Here is a 21,166-nt window from a genome sequence, read left to right as displayed (position 1 = left end):
GCATCCTCAATACATGGAAAGACAGACACTGACACTAGTCTTTCCAGAACATGAGAACTTATTTATTGATTGGTGCCACAAACTGAAATCTCCATTGCTAAATTGCTCCATGCTAAATTGGCCCCTGAACAGATGGCAACAACATTGCTTAATGATACATTCTTATACAATGTACATAAAGTTAATAACATAAAGCCCCCCCCTGTAAAAGAACAACACTGGTTTGAAGTGAACAACTTTCTTTCTTTGCAGTGTCTGGGGTTTAAATGGTGTGAACCAACGTGGCTGCTCATTTGGGGTTTTAAGCCTTTGCACAAAGTTCAAAAAGAGGTGAATTTCTCTCCAGTGCTCTATCCCGTACAAGTTACAAGCACATGTTTTCTCTGTCCAGATAGTAGCGGGCCCTGAAAGCGATCGAACGTTTGGGGACGACTCACTCGTGCCACTCCAAACAAGCACACAGTGCTCGCTCAGTTCTCGACAGAGAAGAGGAAATTACTGCGATTCATTAGATTTGTCTAATGCGATTCTCTTCCAAAGTTGCTCCACCTTTTCCTAAACCAACAAGGATGGATATTTCAACATCAACATGAAAGCCCTTCTCAAAATGGTAGTGTAGTCACAAAACGTCCCTTTTTTTTTGTTTTTACAGAACATGTCGACTGTGTTTGTCAGCGCTGGACCTCATTGGAGATACGAGGACAGGGTGGTGATGCTGCACTTGGTGATCTCCGAGTTGTGGTCCTGGTTCTTGCGGATGCGGTAGAAGTGCTCCACGTAGCTGGACCTGCCCAGCAGCTCCACGAAGTCCTCGTCGTGGGTGATGATGAGCAGCTGGAAGTTGCGCTGGCGGGAGCGGCTCTTGATGATCCTACGAGACAGCGGTGGAAAGTAACTTAAGTACATTTACTCAAGACTTTTGGGGGGGAATAACCGCTTAAATTAGGGAAAAATTAAACATCATCTTCCACCATGCCTGCATATGTCAACACTGGATGAGGACAAACAGAGTGTTCTAATTTGTAAGTGTTTTTTTGGCTCAGCCTGCCAATGATGACATTTAGTAAAGAATTCACAAAAGTCCATTGTTCTCAGATTTATGTTGCTTTTCAGCAGTTTTTACAAAACAAGCCACATTCAAATGGCCATGGCTCCGGAATGGAGGATCGCGACCGGCCAATTTCATTTCCTGTACTACGGGACCTCCGTGCGTCTAATCAGCCGATCTCCGTGAGGACGGCAGTCACAAAGAATATTCCATGATTTCAATCAATGTTGGCTAATAGTCAGGGGATATTAGCAGAAAGATTTCCAATCTTGGAATAAATTCCTTACCAAAAAAAATCTTCACCAATGTGTTTGTAAAGGTGTAACACATCTCACAAAGACTGAAATGCAGTTTCCCTAGGAGAATTTTTGACAGCTCCTGAAAGTCGGGGTACCCACCATAAGTGGGGGGAAAAAAATCAAAATGTAATTCTGTTTTAAGTAGCAGTAGGGTGTTTTTATGATTCTGAATCCATTGCAAGCATTTGTTTTGCACCAAAACCACTCCTTGGGCTAAAAACGGCCATAGACATCCTTTTCCAGGTATACTTTTTGTGTAAAAAGCCCATTGAGATTGTAGCATGTGAGGGGTCAAACTAGGGTGTTTTTATGATTCTGAATCCATTGGAAGCATTTGTTTTGCACCAAAACCACTCCTTGGGCTAAAAACGGCCCAATCTCAATGGGCTTTTTACACAAAAAGTATACCTGGAAAAGGATGGCTATGGCCATGTCAAAATTTCAAAAAATCTCCTAGGGAAACTGCATTTCAGTCTTTGTGTTACTAGACACCTTTACAAACACATTGGTGAAGATTTTTTTTGGTAAGGAATTTATTCCAAGATGTTTTTAAAATCCCCTGACTATAAACATCATTGCATGGATAGTACGTCATGGATGTGTTTAATGTACTCGTAAATCAATTTGTTCTTCAGGGACTTGGGGTTGGGAGTTGATTTTCATACCACACTGAAATGAACTGTAATCCAATCTAATCACAGTATGCTTTGGAAAATGGTCTGCATTCATTTTCATAAAAATACAGGAGCAAGATCAAAAGGCAATACTGTGATAGGGTGAAGAGTGGAACAAAGGATGTTATGAATTAGCAAACACCATGACAGACAGTTAAGGCCAGTCCACACCAATGCAACTCCTTGCAACATGCAACTACTTGCAACCATTATCCCCAATGGCACTTGCAAGGAGTTGCATTGGTGTGGACTGGCCTATAACCGTTTTGTAGCAAGGAGTTACGACTAGTTGCATTGATGCGGTCTGGCCTTTAGTGTGTGTGTGTGTGTGTGTTTGAGAGTGTGTGTGTACTGACTCTACGAGGGCGTGGGCCAGTGATTCGATGTTCTCTCGGTCCAGGTTTGTCGTGGGCTCGTCCAGTGCCAAGATTCCACAGTTCAGACAGAAGGTCTCCGCCAGGGCCAGGCGAATTATCAGGGATGCCAGCACCTACACACACACACACACACACACACACACACACACACACACACACACACACACACACACACACACACACACACACACACACACACACTTGTTCATGAATGAATGGAGAATTAAAAATAGAGCTAAACAGAAGATCTTTTTTTTTTTTGAGTGAGCGTTTTGGTCTGTTGCAGGCGGTACCTTCTGTCCAGCGCTGCAGCGCCCCCTCATGTCCAAGGCCGTGTCTCCCTTCACCATCACCACCCTGTAGTTGTACACCCTCCTCCTCACCCCGGCAGATGTATTCTCATCAATGTCAGATCTGATCTCCACGTATTCAATGTCTGCAGAGAGAGAGAGAGAGAGAGAGAGGAAGGGGGTGTGGGGGCAGGACAGGAAGGAGGAGTTAGAGCAGGTATTTCCAAACCTTTCCATGCCAGGTCCCCCAAATAGCCATAGGTTCTGACTGCGGCCCCCACTATTGCGAAATGGCTAAAATAGCTTATCGACAACGTCTGGAGCTTGAATATCTGCTTGTGGTTGCGAGCACTTGTAAAAGAATCCCCAAACTGCACCAGAATGCAACGGGTCAATTCAGACCGCTGCAAGTTGCAACTCGTTGCGGTTGCAAATCGTTGGTTTGGACTGGGCTTTAGAGGGGGGGGGGGGGGGGGCAAGGGGGGGTGCATAGGGAGATGGATCAAAAAACGAGCCAGGGGCCCAGACGATTGGCGTAACCGTCTGGGCAGCCTAACACCGTGTCGCGGGTTCGACTCCCAATCCCGACAACCTTTGCTGCGTGCCCCCCCCCCCCCCCCCCCCCATCTCTCTCCTCATTTCCTGTCAGCCTACTGTCCTGTCAAATAAAAGGCATAAAAGCCCAAAAATAAATCTTATTTTTTTTAAAAGCCAGGATGAGACAAACACCTTGACCCCTGTAGGTGCTGCGCCACAGGTCCTTGATGATCTTGTTGATCTCGTCCATCTTCATGCTGTGGAACTTCATGATGGTTCTGGGGATACAAACGGAGATGAACACACAGACAAACACCTGATTAGAGCTTAGGCACAGTACAATGCTTACAAATGGATACTGAGACCTGAAGCCGATTCTACATGTCTCCTAAATCCCAACAGTTTTCTGAAAAACGTATATTTCTATATCAGTGGTGCTCAATCTTTTTCATGTCAAGGACCCCCAGAATTATATGTATTTGGCCGCAGACCCCCATCAAAATATTTCGTTCCAGGGAGTTAAAAATGTTCGCTTTAAAAATATATGCATTCAAAGATGTGGACACATTTTCATGAATTTTCAAAAATAGCAGATCTACAAGCTCGTAGCGCGGCACTCGGTGCCACGCTATGAGCTTGTATATCTGCTATTTTTTAATAGCTTAAAGTGTAAAATAATGCTTTTTAGCTCAAATCAAAATATGACACAAGTTCCAGGTCTTAATGGGTTAAAAAGGCAACATCAAAGATTAACTTTAGCAAAGACTCAATACTTTAATTCAACGCAACATTGGTCCTCACTAATGATCATTATAAGATGGTAACACTTCTGCTCCTTCTGTGTCTCAGAGGTGGGCTGTGGACAGTTCCTAAAGTTGCCTACCAAATGACATCATCGATGGGGATTACAAGCTAATAATAATCACAGTCACTCTCTTCCTGGAATGTTAGTAATCTGAAATGGAAGCCAGTCTTCTTGCATCAATAAAAACAATAAAAAAATGTTTGAAATCTTGTTTGAAATGACCAAACGAGACAACCGATGAGGTCATGACCGATGACGTCATTGGCAGGCAGGTTTCTGCTTCTCCGAGTCACAGAATGATTAGATGGAACTGGTGTCATCTTGTAATGAGCATTAGTGAGTATGAATAATATGCACATAAGGTTGAAAATGCTGAACAGATAAGGACAACTTCGAATGTTTACATACAGTCAACAGTCTACTGTCCATATCTAGACAATATCAGTTGCTTTTTTAAAAGAGTTATCTGGAAATAACTTGAAATGTGAATGTGGGGGCGGAGTAGATTTAGCCATTCAAACACTGATTTCCAAAATGTATACAACAATGTTTATGAGTATGCCAAATTATAACAATTAAAAAAGGTACAGTTTTTATTTCCAGCATTTAGAATTCTCTTTTGCCACGTCTTTAAGAACAAGTAGATCTGAATGTATGGCTGTTGACTGTATGACTGTTTTTTCAGTGTGGCTCTTCACAGGACAGAATCTAAACACAGCACAGGAATCAGAATTCAGAATTTAGGTTTGACCTAATTTTTCAACCTTAAGCCTTTGAGAGTCATGCTGAGCTAAAAAAAAAATGTTTGGAACTCTGACAAAACCACATTTGAAACTCACACAGAGCACAGAAAGAGCAACACAGATTTGTGACGTTGATAGTTAAACATGTATCTATCGAAAGAAGGCTTGCTAAGCCTGCATCCACACAATGATGGTCCGTTTGCCTCACAACTAGGGCAGCACGATTATGACTAAAATGATAATCCAGATGATTTTGCTCAATACTGTAATCGTGTTTATTGATCCTGAATACCGATTCCTATGATTTATTGCCGGTGAAAAAAATGTTTATACTTTTGATTGCCATATCTTTGCCAAATAGTATGTAATGGTCTCTTTGACTGATTGTACTGTGCACCTCTGTGAGCTTGGTGGATGGAGAGGGTTGTACAATGTTGTGGTTGTTCTCCCGCTTGTGTTATGAGGGGACAAGGGCAAGGCATCACAGGTGAGCAAATAAGAATTGGTAAATTCATGATTTCGATAATGATTTTTGATGACTTTTTAATTTTTTTAACCCACTTTTCTCCCAAATCAATAGTTATGTCTTGAGGCATGGAGGATAAGGAAGACAACTGTATCAGTCCCGTGGGCCGACAGATACAGGTGTTCGTGATTTTACGGTTCTCGGAAACCGTTTGTCCGTTCATCTCTACACACCGCGAGGTCATACGAGACACACAAACGGCAAGTTTGGGACCGAGCGGTCAGACAGACGCTGTCCGATTTATGCCCAGGACACTGCTGTTGTACCCTACTGGCTCACCTGCCAGTAACGAGACCCCCTCAAGAGGACGTAGTTATATGTATATCCTAGTCCTTCTGTTCAACACCCCCCAATGACAGGTGCTGCCCCAGCCCGTAGTAGTAACTGCTGGCGCAACGACAAAGATCCCACTCCCGCCCGGGCTTCCCTCCCATGAACACGGTGGGCAATAGGCTCTATGCACAGCAGCCATTTTGGAGAAAAATTGGGCCTCGTCTGACTTCTTTCACAGGTGTTACCAATGATACTAATGAAGGCTCTGTTCCATTCTGGTCAAACAGAGTCAGGGTGCTGATATTGTTGCATGTTGGCTCACTAGAAATACTAGTGGGCCTCAAAGTGTGTTCCAGGGACCCTCATGGTTCCTTGAGAGGGTGTAACTCTGAGAGTGTACAAATGGAACCAAATGGACCCTCCCGGGTCCATTTGGTTCCATTTGTACACTCTCAGAGTTATGGGGGTCCTTGAAATTAGAAAGTTTGAGAACCATTGTGCTACACTAAATCGAACGGAGCCTTCATTAGTGTCATTGGTAACACCTGTGAAGGAAGCAAGGAAGGGGCCCAATTTCTGTCCAATATGGCTGCTGTGCAAAGAGCCTATTGTGTTTCTTATAAGATGCTCAGCCAAGCCAGATTTGTTGTGCCACCGGGCGTGCAATGCCATATGTTTGTCGCATATTTGACACACAGCCTTTCTTTTATCCGCTGTTAATGAGAAGTATTTCCACACTAGGGATTTCTTCCCACTTGTTGCGCTCGCAGCTGCCATGATTGATTTCCTGATTCTGACCCCTCCTCACTTCGACTCAACTCGCTGACTGTGTGGAATCACTGGAGAGACACACTGTGCGTGCGTGACTTCGTGACTTTCAAATTATTGTCAACACAACATAGTAGGCCTACTGTGATATTCGGATATATATCACATTCTGATATATATTTTTCAAGATTTTTTTTCTTTTTTATATATATATATTTTTTTAAAGCGGAGGTTCGAACTCATTAACTCGTTCCCTGCCTAGAACGACTAAAACGACTTCTGTCCCTAAGCCATGCCTGCCTAGAACGACTAAAACGACTTTAAAAAAAAAAATATATATTTTTTTTTTAACATTGCCCTATTATAGCGCCATCAGGGGGCCGATTTTTGGTACACTTTTCTTTTTTATATTACTCCTACAAATGTTGTCCAAACATAATGCAAATCGGTATTTGCATTATGATTTTTCTTATTCCATCCTGAATGGCGAAATATTGCTGGCCCACAATAACCTACCTGACCTGGCGGAGACCAGTGCTCCGAGGAGCACTTTTTCTAGTTAATCTAATGCTTCCAATTTGTGGTATACATGGTTGTGGGTGATGAGCACGTTGACTCATGAAATATTTTGCCAAAGCATCATTCTACTAAAGATCAGACCAATGATAAACGCTACTTAGAAAGCAGAGGCTGGTAAAAAGAAAAAAGGAAGAAGAAAGAATAACCACATGGATGCTTCCTTAGTTTAAAAGGTCAAGAAATTGTCAAGTAAATTTAAGCTATGCAGGGTCAGAAATTTGTTCCCATTCTTCACACATTAACTACTTAAACCCTCTAGATATAGTAAACTGGACCCGAGTAGTCTCTGTGCTTGGACCGCATACATTGGACCAACTACATTGAGTTTCAGTGGTGTTTTTCCATTCAGAAGCCTGAAGCAGTACCGTGTGAAATATGACTGACAGATGCATTGGTAGATAGCTACACCTGAGGTGGATTCTTCTAACACAGGGCTTTGTTGTGTATGGGCAACAGACTGAAACCAAACAAATGCTGTACATATTTTGACACTTGGTCGACACCTTATGCAATTATTTTGTATCAGCCTTTCCATATCAAGGCTGGAAAGGCTGAAGACATTCGCTACTCAGCTCTGAGCTCTTACACTCCATGTTGATGAGGGGCAAAACGTATTTTCACAGGATTACTTAATCACTAGGGATGTTAACATTATGTCGACTTTGGACTTGTTCTCTCATCGACTCAAAAAATATTTTCTTTTAAACAAAATGTTATATTTTTTTTACCTTTTAACTGCCTATTCAAAAACCTTCTAAAACTTCACCGTTTCCCAAAATAGACAATTCAATGTTCAAAATAAAAACCTACAGTAGCCTACTCTTTTCCAAAGGGGGAGGAGAGAGGGGATATACCTCATAATAACTCATAATAACTGTGGGATGTACGGGTCGGGTGAAACTGTTGCGAGTGCACGTCTGGTCGTGTGCGCGCTACAGGAGTTACAAGTTGTGTGGTGGAGTGTGATGATGATGATGAAGACAAACTAGATGAAAAAACAGTGCAGTGCAGCATAAAGTTTATATATCACAAGTCTACATCTGGCATGTTACATTGAGTGCCAGGACGTTTTTTGGGATGACGTCACATCCGTTGATTCCTTCTAGCGCAGTCCTAAGTTGCGTTAGAGCGCCGTCTTGTGGAATTTATTTTATTTTTGGAAAAGACGTAGATCTACGTTTAAGGCACCCAACGGTTGGATTTGAGACGACGTAGATCTACATCTTTGGCACTAAATAAGTCACTCGATGCAACGCGTTGTGAGCTTGATCGGCAAGCGACACAGTCATTAATAAATTAGGCTTTTCGGATGGCAATGACAAAACGTGGAGGATAAAACATTAACTGTTTGCAATCACCGTCCAATATGGTTTATAATACTTTCAATCAGTACCATTATATGAAGAAATCACCCCAGTGTCCGATAGGCCTGACCTCGATTATTCGAATAGTCGACTAATCAGTAGCGGGTTGTCTGCATACACAGGCGGCCCGGGCCGTTAACGGAACAGCAGTACACAGCCACGCGGCTACAACAGCATTAGAACAAACACGTCATCCGTTTCACCCTTCTGGCCTTCGTCAACAGGGGCCGGCACATAATCTCATAATATGTCACTTTTTTATTTGAGTATTCAATATACTGCCAAGTCCTACCTTGCCACAGCTGGGACACAGAAGGACAAAAGCAGGGCAACTTTGACATGGTTTGGTTAGCTGTAGCTGCTTGCACTTTCATCCGACTTAAAATGAAACTGGATACTGGATATTTACATTAGTGTGCAGTGTCTAGTGTCTGTCATGATCAATGTGTTATTGGTCTCTACAGCAGCCTACAGTGTCTACATCAGTTACTTTTTGAGTCAGATGAAAATGACTCATAATAAATCAGAAAGAATCTGATTCTGACACCGAGATGAGATCGAAGTTCTGATGGTGTTGTCAGAGACAAACAGAGATTGTATCCGACGGACACCACCACACTGAGCACTTACACTTTGAGCTAGTGATCCTACAGTCTAGTAGTACCAGTAGTGCAACAAATAGAGCTGGGAAACAGAAAGATCTTGCTCGCCTCTACGTCACTACAGTGACCAAAAGGGCAGACTGGATCGTCACTGGATGCTTCCCACACCATTAGCAAGCGTTTTGCTCTCATCTGCAGCTTTTGATGTCCACACCAAAACTCACTCATTAATTCCTTCAGTCATCAGTCACCCAGTTGAACAGGAAATGGAGATAAGGTACAATAAGTAGGTCAAACATGCAACATCCTTTCATGTCATTTCACAGTATACATGACAAGCGATTTCATTGTTTGTGTGATACAACTGTGTGTAGTGAATATTTGGGTTCTTTCATTTGGTCTGTATTTTTAGTAGTTAGGATAAGATTGGTTGGTTTTGTATTGTATCATTTTGTTATTTTTGTGTTTTTTGTTTGTTATCTCTGTTTTATGTAAAAAAAAAATCCAAAAAGGCATTTTGTTTAGAGTTACATGTATGTTTGCCAATTGCTCACAAGATGAAAAAATAAGTTACAGGAGGGCTACTGGTATCCCTCAGACTACCGGTGCTCATGGAAGGGAATAATATTCAAGAGAGGAAAAATATGCCAAAAGGGCATTAAAAAAAAAACAGGTCCAGTCATTCAAGATGGATTTACTAGGTAAAAGGCCTTTATTAAATGTGGGCTACAGACATAAAAAAAAACACCTATTTTTCCTCTCTCTTGCGCACAAGACGATTTGGAGACAATTATTTTTTATTCAAGACCATTTACTATGCATCAGTTGATCTCTGGCCGCTCTCTCGCTGCCATCTCTCACTACCACTGTCTGTCGCAGGCAGCTTTGTTGTGGGTACTTAACCCATTGAGACCTGAAGCCGATTCTACATGTCTCCTAAATCCCAACAGTTTTCTGAAAAACGTATGTTTCTATATCACTGGTGCTCAATCTTTTTCATGTCAAGGACCCCCAAAATGATATGTATTTGGCCGCGGACCCCCATCAAAATATTTTGTTCCAGGGACCCCCCCAGAAGCAAAGATTTGAGTTAAAAATGTTCGCTTTAAAAATATATATATTCAAAGATTTGCACACATTTTCACGATTTTTCAAAAATAGCAGATCTACAAGCTCGTGCGCGGCACTCGGTGCCGCGCTATGAGCTTGTGTATCTGCTATTTTTGAATTGCCCAAAGTGTAAAATAATGCTTTTTAGCTCAAATCGAAAAACGACACAGTTCCAGGTCTTAATGGGTTAACTACTTAAATCCTGTAGTTTTAGTGAAATGGACCTGGGTTGGTTCTGTACTTGGACCGTTTTAAAACGTCTACACCAAATCTCTTCGCGTTGTGAGCTTGTATAAATCGGCTATTTGTTCCTCCCAGAATATGGATGCTGCCATGCTGGGGTTCAAGTGGTTAAGAAAACAATACAGGTAGTTGTAAGTATTTTAATACTGTTATATTGTATTGTTGTGTTAGATCTTTGTCTTTGCGGAACATGTCCCACCAACACGTGTACAGTACTGTACCTGTATGAGTGCCAAATAAACCCCTTTTTATTCTTGATTAAATAGCCACTGTGCACAAAAACAGTCAAACCCCAGTCTGTCCCAGAGCAGCCAAATTCATTTCTCTTCTTTGCAGTGTATGTGTGTCACTCACGATTAATATCATGGTGGAAAAGTCCATTTCAGAATCCATTTCAAAGTCTTCCCACAAACAATGAAAAAAACAAATGCCTTTCAAAAGGCATGCTCACACTCACTCACACAGACTCTAACAGAGGTGAAACATGTGAGAAACCTCCCGTGAGGGCTGGTGGTCTCTTTGTACTTGTTACAACCATGCACCTGACGTAATTTAAAGTAATTTAAGCCTTTTTGATTTCAAGGATCGCCAGTTTGGCATGCATTGGGCCACTGACCCTGATAACTGGTCACAGCTTACCAGTTATGAGGGTCATAGCCCCTGGAACTCCCCAAAGGACCACACTTTGAGAACACCTGGCTTAAAGCAGTGGTTTTCAACGCTTTTCATATCAAGGTTCATTATTTATTCGGCATTTGAGCCACAGACCACCGTTTGATGAGAGTTAGACTCTCAGACCCAAAACTTAGGATATTTTGTTATAGTTGGATAAGACTTTGTCCACAATTCCATGATGTATTGATGTTGGTACCATAGGAGAGATAACAGGCTAACGTTGATCAAAATAACAATTCTTTATTTAAGTAATGCTGATGGTTAAAAATAATTTAACTCTTGAGAGCGTAACATTTTACGCTCTCAAGAGTTAAAGATCTATAAGGGTCCATTTGGTTACCAACTCTCCATCATTTAGCTGGGGACCACCTGCAATCCCCTCAAGGACCACTGGTGGTACCCGGACCACAGGTTGAGAACCACTAGGTTAAAGGACTGGGAACTGTGCGTGGTTCTACTCTTTATCTGAATACAAAATGAGGTGCCGTCGTGTAGCCTACATTTAAAATTTGTTTTGTTAGTTCTACATACATATGCTTACGTACTATTTAAAATGGTTTCATTATTTCGCCTGAAAATGTATTATTTCAATGTGTTTTAAAAAAAGAAATTCAAAACGAGGTTGATTTTTCACTGCGAATAAAAGCATCAACCTGCATGAATGATGCATCAACCGTATGGATCTTTCGATGTGAAATATTCACAGACACATGGACAGATTGCGTAAACACCCTGAGTCATTTGGTGTGTATACTTGGTATGTATTAAATCATTTGTAAAAGGGATTTCCCCACACCATCAGCTCGAGCCTGCTAAATGATATCTTGATATCTACTGATACGTTATTCACACACACACACACACACACACACACACACACACACACACACACACACACACACACACACACACACACACACACACACACACACACACACACACACACACACACACACACACACAATCCTACTGTGTTGTTTGAACTTATCTTTAAATACAGTAGCATAAATTGACTATGAAGTTCAATAGGGCTGCAACAGTTAATCAGACTGATCGATTGAGTTGATTATAAAAAAAGAAAGTTCAAATTATAAAAAGAAATCAGCTTCTCAATTACTTCATTTATCGAAGTAGTAATCAATAGAAAAATCGCTAATTAAATAATGGAGAGCTGTAGCCCTAATCTGTAGCTAAACATAAGAATGTTTTTTTCATAATTTACAAGACATCAATAAAGTTCCATGTATTATTATTACTGCTGGCTGCCAGCATCTCAGAAGAATAACACCACACTGCTAGCAGATTGGTTGCTTGGTGATCAGAGATGTTAACTGGATATTACAAAGCATTGAATGACCCCAAACCTATTCAAAATCTTATCTGACAAGTCATATACTATAAGAATGATACACTTCTGAATAGTGCATTGAAATAGTGTGAGTGAGTGAGTGAGTGAGTTCTTATACTTATCAAGGCCAAATGTCCCCACAAGTATAGTAGAATTTGAAAAACATTCACAAAAATTATGAGGACCATGTTCCTGGTCCTCACAAGAAGAAAATGTGTTTTATGGTTGAAAAAGATTTGGGCTTACAATAAGGAAAAGATTCAGGTTGAGGTTAAGGTTAGGATTAGAAATTGAGATTTGGGGTTTAGAGGTCGGGGTTAGAGTTATCCTTATTTTAAACATAGGTGTGCGGCGATGTCACGCTGTGACACGTAGTGAGCTTGTAGATTTGCCATTCACTGGCATTTTTCCCCCAGCTATTTTCCATGCTGTCCTAAAATGTGTATGTCCTCACAAGAATAGTAATACGTGTGTGTGTGTGTGTGTGTGTGTGTGTGTGTGTGTGTGTGTGTGTGTGTGTGTGTGTGTGTGTGTGTGTGTGTGTGTGTGTATCTGTATGTACGCACGCGTGTGTGTGTGTGTGTGTGTGTGCAGAGCACTCACTTGTCCAGAGCTTTGTAGTAGAGGTCTAAGTCCTTGCTGACCAGCTCTGTGGTTCTCATGATGATCATCTTGTCTCTGTAGCGTTCATCAGCTTTGTCATATTGCTCTTCTCGCAACTCCTTCCTGCATAAAACAGGTATATTGTATACTATACAGCAGGGGTCTTCAACCTTTTCAGGCCAAGGACCCCCTAACTGAGAGAGAGATGAAGCAGGGACCCCCACTATATATTACATAAAATTGTGTTGCAGATTAAAGCTTTTCATAGATGTTGGATTCATATTAATGTGTATTTTCAGACATTTAACGACCTAAACCATCAATACTTAGTGAACTTTCACTCTGTACTTGGTCTGCTCGTGTTTCCCTCTTTGCCGAAAATAGCAGATCTACAAGCTCACAACACCTCGCCCTGCGAGGCGTTGTGAGCTTGTAGATCGGCTATTTTCGGCTAAAGTTGTCCTTAGAATAGGGATGCTAGGGTTCAAGTGGTTAATGTAAAAAACAATGATCCTATCACACAGAGATTTGGCGGACCCCCCGTAGCAACTCTGAGGACCCCCTAGGGGTCGCGGACCCCCTGTTGAAGACCCCTGCTATACAGTACATTGGCACACAGCATATTGCAGCTCAGCATCCATATATCGTCGCTGTCGGGCAGACACCATATTTCACCTTTTTATGTTGTTTTTTTTCATAAATTGTTTTAGACATTGTATGACGATGTATAAAACATTGTAAGTAGTGTTGTTGTCAGGCTCTTTCCCGTTATGTTCCAGAGATCAACCTGACTTCACCTTATTGCTCATCCAATAGGCTCTATGCACAGCAGCCATATTGGAAATAAATTGGGCCTCTTCTTACTTCCTTCACAGGTGTTACCAATGATATTAATGAAGGCTCTGTTCCATTCTGGTCAGGGTGCTGATATTGTGCAAGTTGGCTCACTAGAAACACTCCATTTTGGATCCCAAATGGCCCCTTATGGTGGGTGTGTAACTCTGAGACTGTACAAATGGAACCAAATGGACCCGTAAGGGTCCATTTGGTTCCATGTGTACACTCTCAGAGTTATGGGCGTCCTTGAAAATAAGACAACCACTATACCACACTAAATGGAACAGCACCTTAATTAGTATTATTGGTGACACCTGTGAAGGAAGTAAGGAAGGGGCCCAATTCATTCCCAATATGGCTGCTGTGCATAGAGCCTATTCTGCCCCATCCCTTTCTCCTCTCCTCATTCATCCTGGTGCGGGACTGCTCACTGGAGGAGCCTGTTAACCGAACATAGATAGCTTGGCTATCTATGTTCCCAAGGTGGCCCTCTACTCCTTCTAACTCTGGGCAAGCACTGTCATGTTCTTTTTCCATTTGAATTAGGAATTTTTTGCTGTGTATTTCCCAATACAGCTACCCTTAATACAATCAACATCTGTCCGATGTCCTAATCTCATCTTCTCCATTTCAGCTTGTACCCCTTCAAGGCCTGGAATGCTGGTCTTTTGCACCCACAGTAGCAAAAAATAGCTGACAGCGACGATATGTTGTGTTCACAGGGTGGATCTAAAATGTATTTTTGAGCAGGAAGATCCCGGTCCTTTTTGCCGGCAGCTGGCAAGCCGCGGAACCCATCTGACCACCCATCTGACCACTTAACACGGGGGCCATTCGGCTGCCATGTTAACACATTGGCTGCCATCTTTTTTTTTTTTTCCCTACAGTAGGCTGCCAGACTTTTTCAATGAGAAAAAAAAAGTACTTAGGAGCCGAGATACAGAATTTTTAAGTTTTAAGTTACAAGGAAGTGTCTGGGAGTCTAAAAACTTTTTTTTTTTTTTTTTTGAAAGAACGCAGATCTGCGTTCTTGGCAGCGTGCGGGCTTTTGCGCAAATGAACGCAGATCTGCGTCCATGGCAGCCAATGTGTTAAGTGGTCGGATGGGTGGGCTGCAAACGCCTCTCAAGATTTTCAAGTGGGCCCTGATCCAGAAAAAAAGTTGAGAACCACTGAATCTAACCTGTAGCGGAGCATCTCATCTTCAAAGCCCTTCTGGCGACCCAGCGCCATGCTGCGGCTCCTCTTCAGGTCCTCGAGTTTGCGGTCCAACTCACGACGCTCCCTGGAGAAACACACAAACGGGGGAACACACGATGAGACAAAACATCACAGGGGAACATCTCAAGAGAACTGATTGCGAACGCAGCAGAAGGAGGCGCGCCGCGCAAGTGGAGCATACTATGAAAACGTGCTGTCTTTGTGTCTCTGTCTGTCTGTGTGCAGTATGTGTGCAGCCACACCCCCATGTGACTCACGCTCTCATTGGCTGCCCCCCTGTGACTCATGCTGTCATTGCCTGCATGCACTACAGTGTGGCTGAAATTCGCCTGTGCCCCTGGCTGACTAAATACACTCCTCTGAGAAAAATATAGCAGCGACAGTAAAAAAAAAAACATCTACAAGCATCTACACGAGTTCATCTATTGGGATATCTAAGAATTCCATGTCATTTCTGCATATTTCAGGCCGGATGGCAAGTTGAAAACGCCGTAGTTTGAGAACAGTTTGCCCCAAAAACACAAACATGCCTGAAATCCGCCTGCCCCTCGGTGACTAATTACACTCCTCTGAGATAAATATAGCAGCTACAGTAAAAAAAAACACATCTACAAGCATCTACACAAGTTCATCTATTGACATATCTAAGAATTTCATGTCATTTGTGCATATTTCAGGCCGGATGCCAAGTAATTGCTCATTCCTTTCTATTCTTCTTATTGTTATTTTCGAGCTGCGTTCGCTTCCAGCGTTCGCGCGTCTTACTTGTGAATCGCTACTGTTCAATCAGCCATAAGGTGGTGTTAAAGATATCAATCCATTCAATAGAATTATCACAGCAAGCATTATGTCAATAAGAAATATGATTTTGTCGGAAAAAAACATTAAGTGCCGGTTTAAGTTACAGGAGTTTTTAATCAGTGTTTGTGATATGAAATGTAAGCTTATCATAATCACATTAAACATTATCATGTCTTCAGTCATATTCAAGGGCTTTTTTAAAACTAACTCCAGTTACTTTCAGTTCAGCACAGCTGAGGTGTAAACAATATAACAATATAATAATTTGGATTAAACTGATCTGGGATTTTTTTTTGAATGAGAATCGATTTTTTACAATAGTTTTGAATCGGAAAGATTCGATTGAAAATCGAATCGTGACCCCAAGAATTGGAATCAAATTGTGAGATAGCGGACGATTCACAGCCCTAATCTTTCACACCCAAAATCCAAATCTGATCCGTTCGGATAGATTTTGAACTCTTGGGCCCTGAGGATTTATTGGAATGCAACAACATGTCGTCATAAACTGTATTTATTCATGCTAAAATACATAAATACATTTCCAGTGCCAACATCATTTTGGCGGAGTGTCAGGGCAGACACTCGCGAACGTCATTATCAGTAAGGGCAGGTACACACTGTAGGACTTTTAAAGTGGTCCGGGGTCGTCTGATCGTTAAGCATTTCACACTACAGGAGTCTATTTCTTGAAATCGTCTCTCACATATCCTTGTGGTTTTCACACTATACGATTGATCACCGACTAGGGATCGCACACTGTAGGATAGTTCACTAGGATGCTATCCAGACCCGATACATACATTTGTTTTTATTCCAATTCATTTTAACCGACGTCTCATGAAAACGTGCACAGCTCCCGTGATATGTGCGAGACCAAGACAGGACGCTATTGAATGTTGAAATTAAATAATGAATTCCCTATTTCTCTGTATGTATATATCTCTCTCTCTCTCTCTCTCTGAACAAGTCAACCAGCTTAAAAGTGCGCAATGAAATTCAGTAACAGCGTTGCCATGTCCGCTTATTATAAGCGACTTTGGGCTTGTTTTTCTGTAGAGTTGCTTGTAAATATTGGTTGTTGCGGGGTGCGTTTTTTTGGGCTTATTTGTGTAGTTGCTTATTTGGCCTTGTTTCCTAATGTTGTTTAAACAACACATAATATGTATTTGTCCGCAGACCCCCCTTCTGAAAATATGTTGTGCCATCATAGACCCCCATACAAGATTTGTGTGGATTTGGAAAATATAGACCTGGTTGCTTATTTCTCTCGCAACATCTGGCAACGCTGTTCAGACACGCATGACACACACACACACACACACACACACACACACACACACACACACACACACACACACACACACACACACACACACACACACACACACACACACACACACACACACACACACACACACACACACACACACACACACACACACACACACACACACACACACACACACAGACAGCTCTCTGTCTCTGTCTCTCTCTGTACAATTCCTCTAAAATAAACAGCCCACCAGGCTCGCTCACTCTCTCATTTTGTTTTATAATGTTAACTTAATACAGGACTTGATGGTAATATTGCGGTAGGGACTGTTTGTTGTGGTCAGATCCAGCGACGCTGCCCTAGCCATGGTGGCTGTAATGTGCTCTCATTGGCTGTAGCATGCATCTCCTCGCAGAGTGGTCTGAGCCCCTTTCATACTGTATGATATTGTCTGATGTCCTGTCTGGGACAGAGACGAATAACTAACTTGGTAGATATTTGAAAACGGTCGGGAAGCCATCGCCAAGCCTAATTATCGTGGCCGCATCCTCTCGCAGAGCTTTTCACACACAGCGACCAAAACCTCGCCCAGCCCGATCTGCGTCAGATCGGGAGGTTTTGTCGGCGAGCACCAAAACAGGTCCCCGAATTCTCACAGGATTCTCACTTGAACCATAATGGTGCAGCAGGCCTATATCAATGTAGTTCCCTTACTTCTGGAGTTGCATGACTTGCATGTTGCCCATGTCCTTCATTAGTTCCTGGCGTTTAACCGTCACCTCCTTCAGCTCTTCTATGCGCTTCCTCAGGGTCAGGTTGTCCTGCAGCCAGCGCTCTGTGACCTGTCCAACACAAACACGGACATGGAGTTGCGGAGTGGAAACCTCATACAGTATTTCCCAAAACTGTTACTTCTCAGGATTCAAATTCAAGAATAGCAAAAACATTGCAGATGTACAAGCTCAAAATGCGCCTCGAGCTTGTGGATCGATCTGCTATTTTTGATACTTTTGTGTGACACTGTAGTATGATCGAGCAGGGTGTTCATTTAAGAAAAAAAGCACAAAGAGTAAAAAAAGAAAAAAAAAGATGGAGATAAGAGCTTTCTGCCCGACAGCGACAACATGGAGATGTGGAGTGGATTCTCGGTGGATATGGAAACGTAATGTCTCAAAGTTGAGACTGACCTAAATACAGCAACAGCTCCAATTTTAACTGGGGAGTACAGTATTATCTCAGGGCTTGAGTCATGTCACCCTGAAGCAGTGGTGGAAAAAGAACACAGACACCCTGCTGTGGTAGGAGACTGTGGTTTGTATTTGTTGATGTGTGACATGTATTAATATGTTAATATTCTGACCTAAATGCTGTACTGTACTTCATGCCGTTCATTTCTTTTGACTAATTAAGTATTCAATCAATAAAAAATAAAAAAGAGAGAGATGGACTTTCTATGCTGGTCCATTTGTGTGGACGCCAACGCTAAAGGCACCTGGACTGAGGAAAAAATGAGGCACCTTCTGAGTGTCAATGTCCTGACGCAGGTTTCCCATCTCCTTGTTGATCCGTTCTCTCTGCTTCTCGGCCTCGTGGAGATGCGTGTTCGTTTCCTGAAGCTCGCACTCCTTTCGCTGTCAAGGGCAACACACAGTGACGTGAAATTATGTTTGATCCGAGTATTTTAAAAAAATCATTCAAAACACAACACACACAAAAGGTATAAGCAAATTAAGCACTGACATTGGAATGCAAATGAAGACTACTGTATGGGAAATGATTATGGCTGTGCTAGTTTGTGTGTTCATGCAGTATGCAAGTCCATACTGGAGGGGTTCAATGTATGCATTTTACCTCTTTATACTGCTCCTTGCCTTCCTCAATGTACTTGGCGATGTCTCTTTCCAAAGCTGTGATAGTCTTCAGTTTGTCTTTGATGACGTTGATCTGTCCAGTACACAAAATGAATACGGACTTTAGTGACCAACTAATTTGGTGATGAAATCGCCTAATTAGTTAATATAGCATCAAAATCAGTTCAAGCACTTTAAGCCTATATACATGGGTTATTTGAAAATAGTCCATCTACAAGTTCACAGCTTGTAGACCAATTTGTCACAAAAATGTGACACATTTTGGATATTCTTGAAACATTTTAAAACATTAATCTTGTGTGGGGGTAGAGTTCTCAGCGGGCCTGAAAATGAATCCCCGACCGGGCTTGAATTGGGCCGGCCCGAACAATTACCAGAATTTGAGGCCCGAGACTGGCCTGATAGCCCCGAAGTGAAAAAAAAGAGTGAGAGAACGGACATATAATAGTTGGCGAAATGGCAACATCACATGTTCAGTTGTTCATAAAAAGTTGCATATCACACGTTGAGGTGCTTTGAAGGAATAGTGGTCTCTCTCTCTCTCTCAGTAATGGAGTCTGTGTATAACTTTAAATTGTATTAATTGAAGTTGAGCATTAACAGAACATGACCGAATTCTAAGGAGACCCTCCTCCCAGACATCATCCCCAATCTGTATGCCTAATTCATCCTCCCAGGCAATTTTCAACGAATGTGCTATAAAGTTTATTTGTTCAGAGAAAGTATTTACCAATTTGGAAATTAATTGTTTTGATTCAGGTGGACCTAATAAAAGTTTATAGAGTGACCTATCTTCAGGGAGCTCCTCAAAGTTAGGAACAGATTGGCAAGCATAATTTCGTACTTGCAAATATCTAAAAAAGTGGGTAGTGGGGAGGGAGAATTTGTTTTTTAACTGTGTAAATGAAGCAAACTACTTATCAATATACAGGTCTTGTAAGGTGATTATAACTTTAAGCCTCCAACTGTTAAAAGACACATCTGAGAGAGATGGGGGAAATGCATGATTGAGTCTATTTTGATTTGTTGCCAGATTTTCAGACAGTTCGAAATAACAAAGTTATCCATCTTGGTGTGAGTGGGAGTTCTGACAGCTGAAAAAAGGAGTGCTGGAAGAGAGATATTTTTAGTGTCATTTTCTTCAATGGCAATCCATGAAGGAGTGTCGATGGAGACCTCTGATTTGTAGCCATCCTGCCAGTACGCAAGAGCCCTTACATTCGCTGCCCAAAAATAATGCAAAAAGCATGGTAAACCTAATCCACCCATTTCTCTAGGTTTATATAGATGTGTCTTTGATATTCTGTGCGCTTTAAACCCCCAGATAAATGGCATAGTTATTGAGTCCACTGATTTAAAAAAAGGATTTTGGCAAGAAAATGGGGAGGTTCTGAAAAAGATGTGTTCATCAGCCTCCTATTCTGGGCTTGCAGATCTATGCTATGTTTGATGAGCGACAGACACCACCATGCGACAAAGTACAAATCGGGCTTCTTCTGTCTGCCTTCTCCGCGTCTGAGGCGCCGCGGCTGTGAAACCTTTAGTAATGTAAATGCAGGCAGCAGCACAGGCTATTCTTTCTCCTAACTAGGCTACAACACCACTTATTACATGGCTTGGTTGAATGCTTGATTCTAATTGGTCAATCACTGAATTCAGCGGTGTGCTATTTCTTGATAATGACTGACGAGATCGATAACAGATCGCTGTCTAATCAAAGGCTCAGAGCACGTGGCTCATATCAATCTGCGCTGCTTGCATTTGATGCAGTATCCAACATGACAGCCATGTAAACAAACACACCATGTCATTTACAGCTAAACATTGCTCTCAAGAATGTTTTGGAAAACATTTGAAGCGAGAAATAAACAATGCGGTAACCGAAAATGTATTCTATTTGATCAACACTTCCTTGTTTTCCGAGGCGACCGTGTCCGACCAGCGCAACACTTTCTGTCATTGCCGTAAGCAAGGAAATACTCTGTTTTGTTGTTACTTTTGGGTCAATGTATTATTTATTTATTAAATAGCCGCGTAATAAGCGGGATAATTGACAGCTCCGCTAAGCGTTGGTGTGTAATCACCCTGTCAGGATTTATTTCTCAATAATGACCGGCGACCCGTCAATTATCCCTTGCGTACCACCTCATGACCACGGCAGATTGAATGTCTACCAGCGTGCAATTAAGTATACATCAGGCGCCCTCAGTCTGTCTTTTCTCCGCTGCCTGCACATAGCCTCTCCAAACGTTTTAAAACCCAATCCATCGGCAGTCACTGTCAGTGCAGCACCACA

General features: G+C 42.0%; 1 protein-coding gene across 1 annotated transcript in view; it reads right to left on the bottom strand.

Annotated features, from left to right (window-relative positions):
• Positions 1-40: 40 nt before the first annotated feature.
• Positions 41-21,166, bottom strand: part of rad50 (RAD50 homolog, double strand break repair protein) — a 43,689-nt gene continuing 22,563 nt past the window's right edge. Inside the window, exons 20-28 of the mRNA XM_084073231.1 lie at positions 18,851-18,943; positions 18,517-18,630; positions 17,714-17,841; positions 14,885-14,986; positions 12,865-12,987; positions 3,418-3,503; positions 2,692-2,834; positions 2,378-2,511; positions 41-871 (exon numbers count right to left, since the gene is read on the bottom strand). Coding sequence (XP_083929357.1) covers positions 685-871; positions 2,378-2,511; positions 2,692-2,834; positions 3,418-3,503; positions 12,865-12,987; positions 14,885-14,986; positions 17,714-17,841; positions 18,517-18,630; positions 18,851-18,943 — 1,110 coding nt within the window. The 3' untranslated portion in view covers positions 41-684. The remainder of the gene's footprint in view (positions 872-2,377; positions 2,512-2,691; positions 2,835-3,417; positions 3,504-12,864; positions 12,988-14,884; positions 14,987-17,713; positions 17,842-18,516; positions 18,631-18,850; positions 18,944-21,166) is intronic.

The sequence above is a fragment of the Gymnoscopelus microlampas genome (genome assembly GCF_963454915.1).
Source record: "Gymnoscopelus microlampas genome assembly, chromosome: 12".
NCBI classification, from domain to species: Eukaryota; Metazoa; Chordata; class Actinopteri; order Myctophiformes; family Myctophidae; genus Gymnoscopelus; species Gymnoscopelus microlampas.
The sequence above is the reverse complement of the archived record's forward strand: the minus strand, read 5'-3'. Positions and strand labels throughout refer to the sequence as shown.